The sequence below is a fragment of the Haliotis rufescens genome, unplaced genomic scaffold (assembly GCF_023055435.1).
Source record: "Haliotis rufescens isolate VD_foot unplaced genomic scaffold, xgHalRufe1.0.p SCAF_57, whole genome shotgun sequence".
Lineage (NCBI taxonomy): Eukaryota > Metazoa > Mollusca > Gastropoda > Lepetellida > Haliotidae > Haliotis > Haliotis rufescens.
Window position 1 is genome coordinate 1,934,414 of NW_025964301.1, and position 17,941 is coordinate 1,952,354.

General features: G+C 37.5%; 1 protein-coding gene across 1 annotated transcript in view; it reads right to left on the minus strand.

The window, feature by feature from the left end:
• The window catches only part of LOC124137806 (T-box transcription factor TBX1-like), a 40,879-nt gene extending 26,622 nt beyond the window's left edge, over positions 1 to 14,257 (minus strand). The window contains exons 1-2 of the mRNA XM_046504255.2: positions 13,919 to 14,257; positions 5,246 to 5,534 (exon numbers count right to left, since the gene is read on the minus strand). Of these exons, the coding sequence (XP_046360211.1) occupies positions 5,246 to 5,534; positions 13,919 to 14,108 (479 nt within the window). The 5' untranslated portion in view covers positions 14,109 to 14,257. The remainder of the gene's footprint in view (positions 1 to 5,245; positions 5,535 to 13,918) is intronic.
• Positions 14,258 to 17,941: the final 3,684 nt, after the last annotated feature.

A 17,941-nucleotide genomic window follows, 5' to 3' on the forward strand; every position in this document is an offset into this window, starting at 1 on the left:
GATCTGTTTAGCTAGATCTGTCTAGACTTGCTTTTGTATGCGTTTCTAGATTTTGTTTCATAAAATAAATATGTTCCCCAGTTATGGTGCAGGACTAATCGCCATGATGCTATATTTATTACATAGTATCTGCCTGTCAGTGGTATCATGCATTATCATTGTGCCCACAGAAACAACAATGAAGTTTCCAAGTGATCGCTTGTTTTATGGCCTGGTTCTTTGATTTTTGTTGAAATTGAACAAAGTTATTTAATGCAAAGGATATTGTACATTTGTGTTAAAGTATTGGAGATACGATAGTTCTAACTGTTGCTGAAGAAAACATGTCAACATAACACACTGCCTTTCCTTCTCTGATATGAAGACGGTCAAACAATGTATTCAAATGGTACATACTACATTATATTAGATCAGTAACAGTTCCATAACGTGGTTAATATGACTGTTTATGCTGAAATAATTATCTACATGACTGTCTACAGCTGAAACAAGACAGAGTGTCAGTGTCGTAACAGACTTCAGGAGTAACAAACATACAAACACTGAAATAAACAAAAAGCGAAAAATCCCAAATTCATAAAAGATTCAAGAGTGTAGATAGGAACTGTATATAAACCGTAAGAGCCACAGAGTAACCAGTCTCGATTATCGGCCGAAACAGATTCCATTGGGCGTAAAAGGCAAAACAGAGGGTGAAAACTATAGGAATGGATCAGTGATGACACCGGGCGTTCTCGAAAACGGTGAACATGTCTGGGCGCCTTTCTAGACGTTAAGCGCCCCGCTCTAATAAGCGCCCACGATATTTGCTAATATATTGGCTCGTGGACAATCCTTATATGCACCAAAATTTTATTCTAATAAGAGCCCCCTATTTCTTATTTTGAGAGCGCCCTGGGCGCTTATTACGTCGAAAACGGTATATTAAATGTTTTATTATAAAAAAAAGACCAAAGATCATCATGAGTTATTTTCAGTTCAGAGAGTTAATGTTAGTCTACGCCCAGACTAGCCTGTCTCACAGTCCCTGAACAATATTAGCTTTACTTCTGTCCAGCCCTTACTGCAATACTATAGCTCTAAATAAAGCAAGTCTAGATTCTCCACAGGTTCAGGGTCGCTCATTTCACTGGGGCTCCGATTGCAAAAAGTCAGAATCTCCAATCTCACTGGGTATGGGATCATTTTGCAATTTAAATGGATTTGTTTGTTTCTATCAAAATTATATATTTTAAGAAACTATTGTAGTCTATGGTAAGTCTACAAGTCGTGAACTGAAACGTTAAATCATAAGGGTAGCGCTATGAGCATCCACTTGGTGAATGGAATCTGGCGCATTATAAGTGCACTTATTATTATTATTATTATTATTATTATTTTGGGTAAATGCACGTCAACATATAAATGACCATGACGAGACTCTAGCGAACATTTCATGACCGAGTGTTCTGTGTCTATTAATCGTAGACATGGTTCTGTTGATAGTTTGAGTCATTAACAATTTCAGCACAGAGAAATATATATTAACAAGAAACTGGTATCGCCATTAGATATGAAGTCTTATCTCAAAGCATTTTCTCTCCTTAACGTGAACAAGATCAAACACAGATCGTGCGCATTTACTGATGTGAAAGTTATAAAGGCAATAACCCAACATTTAAGAATATTACTTCTGACGACATTTAACTATCGTGGAGGTCGAATATTTGCAATAAATGGAACATTTCGAATGTTTTCTACTTTAGCGTAAGGTGGGGTGCGCCCTTTGAGGAAAGATAGTATATCGTGGCTAGAGAACCACAATAAACACAGAGTAAACATAGAACAAGCGAAAACACCACCTACAGAGGCCGTCAAACCGTGTTTACATACAAAGCACGGGCCGCCATAAATTTCCGCAAATGACAAATGAAACTTAAATTAACATTCCGGAGCAGGTCGAATCGAAAAATGAAACATAGATAAATGTTTTTCTGTTCAACTTGACTTGATTTACTAGCGGAGATTGAAAGATAAAATATATCCATTCTGCTCTTCTAAGTTTGGATTCTCTGTGGTCGAAGTCCTGCCTGACGCACCCATGTGCTTCTTTGAAATCCTGGTCCCCCGGGTTTTAGAAGGCAGATCGCGTTTGTTTCCCCGAGGTTTTAGTTGCAATGTGAAATTGATTGATATTGGAACCACATGTGTTAACCAAATGTTCCGGCTCATTTTAAGATTGGGCCGATTCTAAACAGATCATTTCGAGAAATCGACGACAATTAGCGCCCAGCATGTGCATCAACACCCAGGAGAATTTCAGGGACCAAGGGTCGGAATCGGGGAGGGCGGGGGTGGTGCATGGCGTCGCCTGGGGGAAGGGATGTGCTGGTGTACACGTATCACCTAACCGAATCGAGCAAACATTAAGAAGCTTGACGGATCGTATGTTCTGTAATTACATTAAGCACATACTAAAGCGATGTAATGTTGCATTCAAATCAAGTGCTACTGTTTTCGTTGTCAGAAATATGGAATTGGAAAGATTTGAAACAATATGATCTTCACCTGGAGCATGTTGTAATATTATTACTATAAACTGTTATCGGGACGCTGTCCACGGTTTTAAGAAGAACATTTATTTATTTAGAAATGGATATAGCTAATGCCAGTCGATATATTTAACTTCCAAATCTACGACACGTGCAGCAGAGGCAGACAATTTTCAATGATCCAATCATATAATTTTCACCGCTATTTTGCCTTTTACGCCAACTGGAATCTGTTTCGGCTGATAATCGAGACTGGTTATTCTCTGGCGTTGACGTCATATATTTACGAGTCCTTGTTTTTTGGAGCAGCCGACTTGAATAATGTGTCTGTGGTGTATGTACCAACAGAGAATCGCATCAATAACTGTTATCGTGACAGTTAGCATGCATGTTCATGCGTGAAAGTCTTACATAACAATCGTTACATAACGTAGGTGTTCATTGCTTCTGTAAATACATCATAGCAAGTAGAACAGAAAACTCGTCCTGGTTTCAACCAGAAACAAGAAAATGCATTATTTACAGGATCAGGATTTAAAAAAAATATGTGATGTAGGAATATGCAGAGAATCAAATACTCCTTTCTCGTGAGTAATTCTGTAATGGAGAAATCATGAGAATCGCTTGATACTACTTTCGGAATCCACAGATTCGAGTGATTTTTCTCAATTAAATCATGTTATGGTTGGTGTTATAATTTCTCTATAATTTTGCTTAATGACGTATAGTTGCTCCAGGTTTATTTGTATAAAATGGCCAGTGAACAATAGCGTGACGTCATCATAATGTTTTAAAAAGTGGAAAACTGTTAATCTTGTGAACAATCTTGACTGCAGAGGTCAATACTTAATAATTATGTTTGTTTGTTTGTTTGATTTTTGAGGAGGAATTATTGTTTTTTATTTTGAAGAAGCATGCCCGCCCTTAAAGAAATGCACAGGTAAATGGAATTAGAAAGTGTTGGTAGATAATTGGACAAGCTAACGTCCAAATATATGTGCTTATAGGTTAATCATACTTATAATTTATGTATGAATAACCATGACCTCACGTAACTGGTATAAATAAAATTCTTGAAGCGCTGAGCTTGAACAACAGATTCTATTCAAGACTTGAGGATGCTCAGGCAAAGTATAAACACGGAAATGACTTTGGCGTTTCAGTTTGACGTAAACACTGACACGGGGCAAGTAGAGATACTTCCTAAACAGAAACTCCTTATTGCTCAATCAAATCCTATGTCATCACCACCAGCATGTGTGAAATCGTAACATTGTATCACATGCCAGACCCCCGGGATGGAGCAGGGATGGGGCAGGGTTGCATCCTCCCACCCTGCTCATCATCAGGTTCCAGGAGATGGCACGTGGCCCCCGGGGGGTAATTAACGCAAGGAGTAATTACAGGTGCAGACACGTCATAACCGAACCCGAGCTCCTGTGCAGGTTACAGCCTGATTATTATCTGTTTGATTACGTGACTTATATGTAATGGTTTGTTCGAAAAGAAAACAATATCATGGCCTTGTTGATATGGAAACAATACCGGCACCGTTACCCAGACACTTCCAGAGATTATTGAAGTACAGTACTGTTATTCTTAAGGACTGAGCCAAGTATGTGCCCGAATCTTGCCAAAATCGGTGATGGATGGTTAAGAAATGTAGGGTCAGGAGGTGTGAAAGGATGAATTGTTTTATTTTCGTCAAATTATGCAAGGATCTAGACCTACGAAAATATTTTAATACCTGTTGGTGTTTATGCAAGTTTAACATACGGCATTGCAACGGCAAGTGTGACTTTCAGATTATATTTGTTTGGTATCAGTACAACTGCCGTCATCCAACAGTTGTACAGATATTAAACCCGACAATCTGCTGCAAATTTCAATGTTAATTTCTCAGAAACGACCAAGAGAGATGAACCTTAAGCCAAGGCTGGCATTGCGTATAACAAACAACTAATGGAAGATGATCGATATCTTGTTATTTCTTTTTTCACTTTTACCCAATTTAAGTTGATCTTAGTGTGTTATTGAATATGAAGTCTTGAGAAAGGTTTATATACTAGTATCTCACTAAAAGTAAATCAATTTTGAATGTTAAGCATACTGAGCGAGCGAGTGTAGTTTTTCGCCGCTTTTAGCCATGACTTCGGAAGCTAGACATGGGCTTCACTTATTGTACTCATGAGGGGCATAAAGGAATAAGGTATACAGTTTGCTTAAAAACATATACCGTATTCGACGAAATAAGCGCCCCGCTCTAATAAGCGCCCACGGCGACATTTGCTGAGATATTGGCTAGTGAACAATCCCAATTAGCACCCCTTCCGATTGATCAATGTACACAAGACTTATTTATTCGCGTATAATACGCACTCGTGTGTTATATGCACACTTAATTATTGGCATTTAATTCTGGAAAAATATATCCGTCGTACATAAACATTTCAGGCTGTCAGCATAAACCACGAAATTTCTCTTTCAACTCTATTTTTTTCACCAAAATAATATTCAAATAAGAGCCCCCTATTTCTAATTTTGAGAGCGCCCTGGGCGCTTATTACGTCGAATACGGTAAAACACAAGGGCAGAATAATGAACCAAATATCTTCTACAGTAACGGTATATGTAAAAACGTGCAATAACATCTATCTACAAACCATGCACGCCCAGTTTATATCGAAGATGTAGTCACTACTGACTGTACCTACCGTCCCGCCTTTGTGACAATCATTTCTGTCCCGAGTTCGTCGAATTCGTCCCACAAGGCCTTCATCTCCAGCTGCACGGATACATTGGCTAACTTGGGGTGTAGAGGTTTCTTGGGGGATTCAGACTTCAAGGACGTAGGGCTGCCACATTTGTCCGAGTTCGAATCCAGTTCATTTTTGTTAACGTCCACATCATGAGAAGAAAGACGACAGCCTTGGTGCTCTTGCTGTGCATCGTACCTGGCGACGTCGTACAACGCTCTGCCGGCGTTTGTGTTGAGGAGACAAGCTGAAATGTATTGGTAGGGTCAAGATTCAAGAATATTTATTGTATGGAAGCACCGAAATGGCTCCTGGATATGGTTCTTTGCCCTCTATCTCTTTGCCATATATGCATACAAGCAAAACTAGCACGCATGGGTGTTAAAGTACACGCTTCCATCCTGCATGTCTCACAGTCCCTAAACAATATTACTTCCCCCTCCGCCCAACCCTTACTGTAATGTTATAGCCCTAAATGAAGCAAGTCTAGATTTACCACAGGTTTAGGTATCTCACTGGGGCTCCTCTCCAATTTAAATGGAGTTGATTGTGTCACAATTATATTTTTTCAGTGATTTAGAGTTTGTCTACCTTCTCTCCATCCACCCAAATATCGTTCGAAACCAATTCAGTACACACACACACACACACACACACACACACACACACACACACACACACACACACACACACACACACAAACGCACGCACGCACGCACGCACGCACACACACACACACACACACACACACGCCATATTAACACGCACACACACACACATTTGTATTGAAGAGCATAAAGTGTATTGTTTTACCAATTTTAAATACAAATCCTTGTTGTGCAGTTGACTGTTAATTGTTTACCTGAATATCTAATTTCGGATCAGCAACTGACAACAAAGATCCTTTGGAATTGGTTATTTCAAGAATTGATTATGTTGGCAAACAATGCACTACTCTATACTGTCGGTAGACTCGGTGATGAATGTACATACGCACACCAAATGGAATGCTACTAGACATACTCATGTGTTTCGCTAACACCTGGTGTCATCATTACAATGATTCATGACTAGGTTTTTACCAATATGCCAGCTTTGTTGCTGCTATTTCCTCACATGTTCGGGAAATATCAGTTTGAATATTGAAAAAAGGTTGATGCTTTGTAACATTACATGTTTTTGCAATGTTTCAATATAGGATATATTATGGACATACATGCATCAAAAAATGAATGAATTAAATTATATCTTAATCAAACAAAGAATTACAACAAGAAAATCTCATTGAGATATACAAAAGTTCTTATCAGTCAATCTAAAATCCATTTATTGTTGTGTATATATGCATAGACAACACTGAATATTTCATAACTTATTCGTACATATGATTAGCCTTCAGCACAGAATGATGAACATCAATATCTGGAGTGAAGAAGGCTTTAAACTTCTTAAATATCAATTTTGAAGAACGATGACCAGATATACAGTAACCTATTTTACTATTTATATACAACATAGCAAAACTAAAAAACAATCAAAATGCGTAAGACTCTTTTACCAGTATAAACAATTCTTTGTGACTTTAATCCCACCACAGAAATTGATTTTGCATATGGATGATATGCTTCCGTTCTTTAAGAACTCGTCATGTAAACACCCTTTTATAGTCTGTCTTACAGACCCTGATACAAATATATATCAATTACAGCCCATGCAAGTCTATAATGTTTCGCAAGTCTAGATTACTGCAGTATGGAAATGAAGAGAGTAACTGGGCTCCCTTTTATTATATTTTTATTAAGATAACTGAACAACTGTTTTTTCTGTACGATATGTTCATTTCAGGGACTTAGATGGTAGTTTAACCCTTTTATTGAGATGACAACTGGTTTCGAACCGGCAATCATTTTCCATAGTGAACCGGCAATCAGTCCCATATGAAGCGTATGATCAGAGTCGTCGACTGTATACTGTATCAAACAAGGATTATGTCGAACCTGATACCACACAACGTTATAAGAGGAGAATCTTTGTCTTCAATATTACTGAGAAGGATACCTCTTTCTTTGCGTTTGGGGATAATTGTTTATTTGTTGCTTAACGCCGCACTCAGCAATAATTAAATAAGGACAGCCGGTTATTTTGAATATCTGGACTAGACTTAAGGGGTACTATGTAATGCAAGCATACTGCAGCATTGGCTGCTAGGGTCCATACAAGTAATTGTATCCTAGGTGAGGTGAGGTGAGGTGAGGTGAGGTGAGGTGAGGTGAGGTGAGGTGAGGTGAGGTGAGGTGAAATGGGGTTAAACGTCGCGTTCTAGATTATTGCACTCATATAGCGACGTGCATGCACGTGTGTGTGTGGTTGTTTGTACTAGTCCGGACTGATGCCGATTCTATAGTGCTACCCCACGGAGATACCATGGCGTAGTTTAACATAAATACCCTTCTCAGACACAGTATACTGAATCTGAGTCGACCAGTTCTTGTTTTAGCCCATTCGTTGCCGATCGCCAGGCAGGGTAAGAAGTACTATCTTTACACGTCTTTTGGTATGACGCGACAGGGGATCGGGGGCGGACGCTCAACCACTAGACCACAGAGGCATTTTCGGAATTATTGAGGCAACTTGGGTTGTATATTCCCCACGGAGCTGAGAAAGAGAATCGAGTGTGTTCATCCATTGACCGGGGTAATACTGGAGTTAGCGCTTTGAGCATGCCTAAACTGATGGGCGATAACCATATCCATTAAGTATTATTAATATTTATTTGCAAATGCTTATGAACCGAAATGTTAACAATGAAGGGCGGTCGGGTAGCCTAGTGGTTAAAGCGGAAGACCCGGGTTCGATTCCCGACATCGGTACAATGTGTGAAGCCCGTTTCTGGTGTCCCCCGCCGTGATATTGCTTGAATATTGCTAAAAGTTGCCTAATCACAACTCACTCACTTAACAATGACAAGATATTAGTTGGCATTAATGTGCTTGATGTTGTACAGATCGGACCGAAACACATTCTTTTTGCTGAATTAGCGTAATTTTCTAATTATGAGGACATACATTATCCAACAATAAACAAACCATTCCCAAATATCCTTCCTTTCACGTTTAGTCAGATGTGAAGCATAAATAAGCCTGACACTGCACAATGTGGCGTTGAAAGATCCACATTAAAATTAATACGTTGTGTCACGGGGAATATTTACTTAACATTGACATCACCGTCAGTGTAGGCCGATTTAGGTTGCCATTACCCGCTCCGGGCCAATTTGTTTCATAAATGTGCTCGGTAAGTGTTCGTTCTCTTAGCGTTTACAGGAAAACACTCTATATATACCTAACATATGTACGTGTTGGAACTGAACCTGTGTTGTCTTTGTTGGTTACTTTTGTCAAATATTTAACATTATAATTATTACTCAAAAGAATTTAAAGAACACCCATTTTTTTTTCATCTTACGATAGTTAATCTGTCATACCATGACAGATTAACATTAACTCCATTTATACCGTGGAAAACAATACAGAAATATGAACATCGATATAATGTTTCTGAAAATTTGAATGAGTCATCATTTGTCCGCTGTAATACACCATAACCCTTATACGTCTATGCATCCTTTTGATTTCTGATGGTGTATTTCAAAGGCCTGTGTAAATGTCCATAGCATGTTGTTGTTTCTCCTCTCTCTACCCCCTTTCTCTCCTCGTTTTCTCTCATCCCGCCTTCCCCGCCGACTTTCTTGTATCATGTTTACAAATCGTAGAATATGTTGCTACATCCATTGGACATCAATCAGAACACTGCATTACACTCGTGTTAATGAAATACCATTTTCTTTAAATTCTAGTCCAACGGTTTTAGTAATTTAATATGTTAGTTTAGTGGAGATTCGATAATGTAATATGTACATAGTATCCCATTCTCCTCTCCGCGAGTACCCTCTAAGAATTCAGTACTTCATTAAATACCTCCACCATTAAACAAAGAACTACAGGAAAATCACCTTGGGATATACAAAATTGGTTATCAGTCAATGAACTAACCGAAACTTCAATCTCAACGAACACCTTTTCCCGTACCAGGTCTCAAGGAAACAATAGCGTTCAATCAAAACGCGACGGCATCCCCATTTTCTAGACCAAGCATGTTAAACCCCAGCATCAGTAGCTTGAAGTCTATCGTCACTCGTTAAAACATGGCCTGTTAATCGCTATCTGCATCTTCTTTGTTCAATCTGTTCTCGCTTTAAAGTGATAAGCCTGAAAAAGTATATTCTTATCTAAGCAGGTCAAAGCCAGAAGACTCTAAGTGTGTATGCCTATTCTGAATGGCCTCAGTGCTTGTCCTAGACAAGTTGTGTACGGAACTGTTTTTGTGTCTGCATTATTTTATCCTTTGGCGAATGAAACATAGTCATTTATCATAAAGGTTATTTGTGATATCATTTACATGACATACCATGAATAGAAGAACTATTGAATTTTTAAACTTAGTCAGTGTGCAAAATTATTTATTCACATAAGAAATTTTGCATTCATTCCAATTTTAAGACAGTGAAAGTACATGTAATAAGGCGATTCATATCATCTCACACCATCAAATATATTTTAGGGTACAATGTAGTGTATTTCAATTATTATCATGTACTGTGATTTATACATGATATTACTGCAACTTACCATGCCATGCCTCTTGACTTCTGTAAGCAATTGTCATCTATTCACTACTTGACACGCTTTAGCGTGAAAATGATTATTTATTTTTCAATTTCGTATTTTATCTGATACTCTTGTTATATATACCAAATAAATGTCTAGATTGTCATTTTAGTTAGTTTTTAGTGCTGTATTAAACAAATGATAAGTTTCACCACAAACCGTATAAATGATCTCATTCTACCAGTATCCCGTTCATTGACAGTGAAAGTTGAAGAACGCTAGATGTCTTCTATAAATGAAACCATACGCGCTCTAAATATATTCTCGCAATAGCAGTCCCCGTTCATGGACAGTGAAATGTAAGAATAAGATTTATCTGGAATCATTCTAAACATCCATGCTCTCATTCTCCAAAATAAATAAAATTTCATGGAACAATTGATATTTGGACAAAAAAAAGAAACGTTTTACTTCCGTAGAGTATAAAATAACCATGCTGTTTCAATTTACAGCAGATCTGAATCCACGTATTCCTGAGAAGCAAATGTATGTTTGTGAACATAAATATCCGCGTATCAGGGATACTGTCACCCCCACTTACTGTCACTGTCCGAACTGGTGATTATTCCTCAGGCCTGGGGAACACAGTGCAAGACAAACGTACTGACTGATTAGAGCGTTGTACTTAACACCTCCACGTGAAAGTATTGATAGAATCTTCTCAAATAAAAGCGACTTTCCATATTCATCTCTGCCAAAAGCAGAATCGATTGTACGATTCCGACGATATCATGAATATGTGTTTAAGAAATGTCGGTTGTTCTCACCAAGATCATACAGATTAAGGTTGTGTTTATTGTAAGCTTTTCTAATACGAAGCCACGCGTCTTAATTCACGTCGAAAATAGCCTTGCATTCAAGTGATACAATGGTTATTAATTTCTCAGTTGCGGATATTTGTGTGTCATAACTTTTAATAATGAATAATTCAGAATGAAGTAAATATACAACGGAGAATAACCAGTCTCCATTATCTATGAAACAGAATCCATAGTGATAAAAAGCAAAATACCGGAGAAAAATATTTGAATAGATCACTGAAAATCAGTGTTGACACCAGGTGGATAAGCATGCCCTGCCCTTACGGTAGCATCTGTTACTCACAAATGAACAAATACGTCGAACATTTGTGATCTGCACTAAAGTAATTATATTACATCCATTATGTATTATAGCGCAAATAGCCTTGGCACCACTTACTATTCCTTGATCGGTATAGAATACCATGTTGATGTTTGATATCGTAAATATACCTGGCCAACATGCGCTACATATTGTCTTATCTTTAAAAAACCAATCGTATTTGTAATTGAAAATTGTTGGCGCCAAATTATAACAAAAGATACAAGAATGTTGAGAAGAATTTGGCACTGGTTCATTACAATTCTCGGTTGCTTTTTCTTATTTACAGTTTTAACGTCGCTATAAATGTTAAGTTCATGTGGATTTCCTAATTTGATGGTAGATATGTGACATCTTTGACATTTTCAATAGCAGTTACATCACTCTGGTAACAGATTTACAGTGATTTGACATATAATTTTGCACACAGTTTGATGTTGATGAAATCGCTTAAATCCCTCTTGATGTCATGTTAATGTAGCATACATGTCTTGTGACAACATCATATCAGTCCACTGAAGATGTGGCTGGTTAATATCCCGTATCTATGGTAACATTGTTCTTTACAATCCATAAAACGTATCCTTATAGACAGGATTACAACCTAAATTTTTGCTTTATCATCCACACTATGAAATAATTAATTATAATTTATCAATTGTTATAATTTAGGTATTTTTAATAGAATAAGTTAACAATTTACCACGCTGTTTGGGATGGGAGCACTGAGCACGTTTCTATTAACGTCTAAAGCAAACATACAAATATCAAGGACAGAGGCTGTTACAGCAATATTAAGTACAACAGTTTGTAAAAAGACTGACATGTAAACAGGAATTATTAATGTGCATGCCATCTACAATTTTTAGGTAAAATCGCAACAAATATGGAAGCGATAAATGTACACTTAACCAATATAGCAGCAGTATTTCATTTTACATGTATATGGTGCTATTATATTTTGATACATTTACTTATATACCCCGAGGATACACTGCGGGGGATACAATGTAGCTTTCAAGTTCGACTAAAACACTTTTGATAATAAGATGCAGCTATGGATGTGTTTCAGTTGTCAGTGATCCATTCATATTATTTTCACCGCTATTTTGCCTTTTACGCCCAGTGGAATCTGTTTCAACAACACATTATGTCGTAATGTATACGGATAGTAAACTTCATAATAACAATCCTGCAGTTATTGGCGTCCAGCAAAATTCAATTACAATGCATCCGATTCATATGATCTCAACGATTGTTGTACGCGTGTAATAAAAATCCAATCAATAATCTTCATATCAACAAAAAAACAAAAAAACAAATACAGTTATAAGTGTTATAAGATACTTGATTTCGGAATAAATATTATGATGGAGAGTTATTTCTCAAATCAGAAAATGAATTGGAACAACAGCACAAATACAATTGAAATAACATGGTTCCTTATATTTACAATATTTCACCATCATGCTTGTTCACATCATTTGACGAACTCTTCATTTTTGTCCTTTAAGAATGCGTCTACAATGATATTAAAAAAGACTGTTTTTAATTAAAAAACAACATCATAAATACAAGTGTCGTAATATGCTCCCAATCACAATATGTCACCATCATCATCTTAAGTGATCTTCAACCATGTCCTTTACTTCAAACGTTAACAATGATATAAAAGAAGATTGTTTTTAATTTAAACACATCTCATTTTAACACATTAAAAAAAACATGAATAAAAGTGTCATAATTTGCTACCCATAATCACAATATATCACAATTATCCTCTGAAGAGATCTTCAATTATGTTCTTTACTTAAAGCGCCTACACTAATTCAAAAGCAGGTTGTTTTTCCTTGCTAACATGACTAATTCTAAAATATTTTTCGTCTCCAGAAAGCAGCTGCTTTCCCCCGAGGCACATGTCGCGGATTGCCTCACATATATTTCTAAACATTTATGTTCTGTTTCGTTATACGCTCAATTAGAAACATGGCCTTTAACTGAATGGGAACTCCTTCTGCGTGTTGAGGCTTACATGTGATGGTTCGCTGGTTGCAGATAGTTTTTGGCTAACAGGGGAGATGGGGCCATTATTAGGAGTGATAAATGGTTTGCATCTTTTACAAAGGAATAAATATGGAAACAGTCAATTGCACATTACATAAAAAGAACAATCAATGTGAAAAGATTGAGCGGCATAGTCATATATGCGACATAAACCTATCTGGACACATATCCCTATGCAAACACCCGGTATCATCACTATTTGATGGTGATTCATGAATACATGCATACGATATAGTCGGAATTTTACAATGTACTCTAGTTTAAGTAGATATTTCTTATGATTATGGAAATGTTTTTGTCGCCATTATTTAATAGAATAATAGAATAATAGAAAATATAAGAAAAGTCATTTCATGTAAGATATATTATCACAATGCAACCTAATATCATCATCTTAAGGAATTATCTAAATTCACAGCAGGGTACTATTTATAGATAATGAAGATAGTTATTAAAATAAAATATACCGACAATATTACAGGTAAAAATACCGTATATTAGCATCAGCACTTGGGTGTATATGTAACGATGGAGGTACTATGTTATAGTCTGACAACTTTTGAAATATATAATAATCTACATATTATTTATAAAATCAGTTGAAAAAGAGATGCTAAACCATGTTACAAGTATTTAACATAAACATTATTGTTAAGAGGCACATCCTTCAGCCGATGGTAGAACGGGGATGACACGGTTTGGTCCACACAGTACCCACCTTCCATTGTCTTTACAGTCGGGTATGTTCCTCCCTGGCTCCAATCAAAGTAACAGTCTGTACTCCTCTGAGGGGGGACAAGAGGGGGTATACCCATGAACATTGCTTCCGCACCGGGTCCTGACATGAGCGAGGCGATGGAGAACGCGTTAGCTCTTGGAGACAGAGGGTTCGTCACGTCCATTAGCATGGGGACAAGCAAGGAGAAGACTTCACTCTGCCAGATAAATGTTCCTTGGGTACCGTCTTTGGCTATACCGGCCAATTGAAGCGATAAAGAGGCAATAAAGTTGACAAATGAGAGATTTAAACTCCCTTCTGCTTCCTGGGCTTTCCCATGCTCCACCTGTATCCTGATTGGTTGGAATGGGATCCTGGCTGACAGTTCTGGGAGGAGCGGAGTTCCAGAGAGGGTTGTGCCAGGGTTGTCTAGTAGCCCCCCTGCTCTCATCACATGGAAGCGATGCCGAGTGATTCTATCCACCACCCTCGGCCTACCGTTGACTGGTGACATAAGATTTTCTCTGATTAAGTCCCCCTCCCCCCTCCACGGGAAAAGAATTACCTATCTACCTCATAGTTTCTCCTTGTCCCCCTGCCGGGTAAGGCATCTTTACAAGTGGATATGGCACGGCTCCTAGGGTCGGGGAATACCTGCCACAGCACAAGGTGCATACCGGTGTCAGGGAGAGATGGTAGACGGATTATCATGAATAATTTAATGCAGAGGAATACTTTAGGGGCAGACAAAGGATGCACGAGGTGGGGTTAGGATTTTTGGCAGACTGCAGAGCACATTTGTTTTCAAACAATCCCATTCTCATCCCGTTTAGGCTCTGATATTCAGAGGATTAATTTTTTTATTAAACCTGACACACAACTTCAAACTGGAAACTGCAGCTTTGTTTAGTTTTGTTTGGTTGACATACTACTATCGGGTACTATCGGACACGATAGATTAACATATAGTCTCCGAATTATATAGGTATGTATAAGGTTTTATAAAAAAAATAAAATAAAAGAACCCTGGAGTATAAATGAACCCTCAAGTCTGCCCAGAGCTGCAAAGGGGTTTCGAATACACTGCTAGTGCTCGGGAGGGGATGCAAATGGAATGAAGGTTCCTGGTTTATATGTAGATGATCTAGGGTCTGTAAAGAAAGACTACGATGCGCCTACTGTCCCTCTCATGACTTGGTACAGTACACAGAAGGAGGCTACTGATTATTTACTCGTGGGTAGATAAGGAACATGACTTGCATAACTGAGAGCTCTGGAATGGTTAGCAGATCATTAGGCGGGTCAATGGGTCTTTTTAGTATTATCTTGCAATACATCATTTCGGGAACAGATTCTTTTTGTAGACAGAAAAGATGAGGTTAAAATATCCATTTCCATAACGTTCACACACTCTGATAGAATTACAAACGAACTTAAACATCATACTGACAGATGACAATTTCATTAGCAATTCACACCGTTCATTTGTTTAGCAGAGATAACAAAAGTTAAATTGAATAAATGTGACAATTTGACAGGATATTCCAGACATTTGAGATTGGACGGTGATAACAGTCACGTATTGTCATTTTTGCCTTTAAAATGGCATGTGGCAATGAATGTTTGATTTGTCTTTTCTAACTCGAAATTTCATCTTCATCGCATACTTGTAGACAACATACGTGGCTTCTCACTTTTTAACTATTACCTAATATAAACTTCCTGGCAAAAGAAAACATACACTTGAAAATTGGATTTGACCAAACAACAACACAATTTATCAAAACATGAGATGGCAGAAAATGGCGAAACACTGATAACAGCACAACAATGGTACCCGTATCAAACATACAAATGCTCATAATGATTGTCCCCTCTGTTAAGACGCATTTATGTCGGGGTTGACAATAATGATGATCATTGGTGAACATAACCATTGAATAACCATTATTTGTTTTCAGTTTTAGCCACTATCAAACATGGGTGAATACTTTCTTTCGCCCGGGAATTTATTTACAGTATATATTTCATCATTCATAGAATGTGTAATTTTTCAGGGTGATAATGTAAATATTCTGTATAACCCGATTCGATAATATTTTTACTTACACCAGTATACTACGATCATGTATCCCCTGCAAAAACGATCAATATAGTAAATTCACCACGGGCAGGAAGAATAAATAATTAGTCAGAATCCCCACCGAGGTTGTTAATTAGAATCATGCAACAGGTATACTCCTCCCCGATCTTCCTCAGGGGGGAGCCACCCCGTCCCCTCATCCCCATCCTCATCAATCACCGTCACGGGGTGTCAGTAATGACAGCTAGAGATGACCATATTGCTGCTGCTGATGTTTGTGTATGTCTGAATCCTCGCCAACAGTGTCTACATAGAATTGCTGACATTCCCCATGTGCAAGTGGTGGCTATACATTGGTAGATGTTCCGGGCTAATGAGGGTATCAAGTAACTCATGCCGTCACATCATACACAGAGACCGTTGTCCACTCCGTGGCACTGACACTGATGTTGTCATGAATATACGACACTTGAACTGCGTTAACTGAAAAAAGTGTTGTGTTTGTTTGTATCATCTGGATATTAGGTTTACATGTAAATCAATACAATGTAGATTTATGTGTTTTTCTTTGAAAACCAGATGACAAATGATACGTTGTGTTTTGCAGTTTGCTTGATTTTGGGAATTTATTAAAAGTAATTATTTACAGAATAACGTACGAACTGTAGAGAATTACGGATTATATGTCCGCATTGAATTGCTTTCAACATTATTTCACGAGGGACAGCTGATCCGTCCTTCGAGTTGCGAGTAGGTGTTTCTTTCACTAACATCTAGTCTGTGACATGAACATATTTTACAGATAAAACAGTTGTTTAAATATAGTTCATTATAGTCTTCATTTTCAGATACTAGAGTAATCTAGAGTTGCAAAATATTATTAATATAGCGTATATTGGATATATTTGTTTCAGGGATGACAGACCAGGTGATTCATAATAGATACTAGTAGATATGTTTTTGCAGTCCATATAGAAACAGGGTTGCGGCAATTCATATACTATGTCATACCAATGGTGTTTTGTCTGATAAAATGTCGAAAATTGTCAAGTGGAGATATCGACTTAATCATGAAAAAATACCTTATGTAACGTCATGAACAATGGACGTCGTCATCTTCAAGTGTTTGCTTAAATACATCAAGTTGATATGTGCCACTTGGCAAAAAAAACACACAAAAAAACATACAAACTATAAAAGTCAATCCCACTGAAAAAAACCATATAATGCTCAGTGAGGCTTAAGGCTACTGAAAAGATATCGCCTAGCTATGGGCAGTATGACGTCAATGCAGTACGTGTACATTCTTCATAATGAACACGTATCTGTTGAAAATGCGAGCAATATTCGCAAAGAAATTTTAGTATGGCGACATAGATTTGAAAAAAGAATGCTGTCAGTTATTTTATTTCTTCAATTCGTTTTTTTGTTTGTTTGTTCCATTTGTCCATAGTTTGTTAGATTCTTCAGTATAATATCGACACATCTAAACATACCCCCAGGAAGGTCCGGGTTACAAATTGGTCTTCAGCAACCCATGCTTGTTAGGGAAGGTGACTAACGGGATAAGATGGTCAGACTTGCTGACTTGGTTGATGGATGTCAAGGTATCCCAGATGCGTACATGGTTTCATCACTGGATTGTCTGGTCCAGGTATGATATATAGCTTAAATATTGAATATAGTGTGGCGTTAAACGACAAACAAACAAACCAAACAAAAATCTCGATATAAACAGATCTCATCTTACATCTGTCACGACGTTTCCATGTCACGTCAATTTTTTTTTTCTTTTTAGGAAGGAATAATTATGATAAATATATTTCTAAATTACTCTGGGTTAGAATCTAAACTTTAAAACAAATCTGTATTACATTGATAGAAAGGTGTTGTATTTTCATGTGTGTATATCTGCTCTTCTTTGTACACGATACCACAAT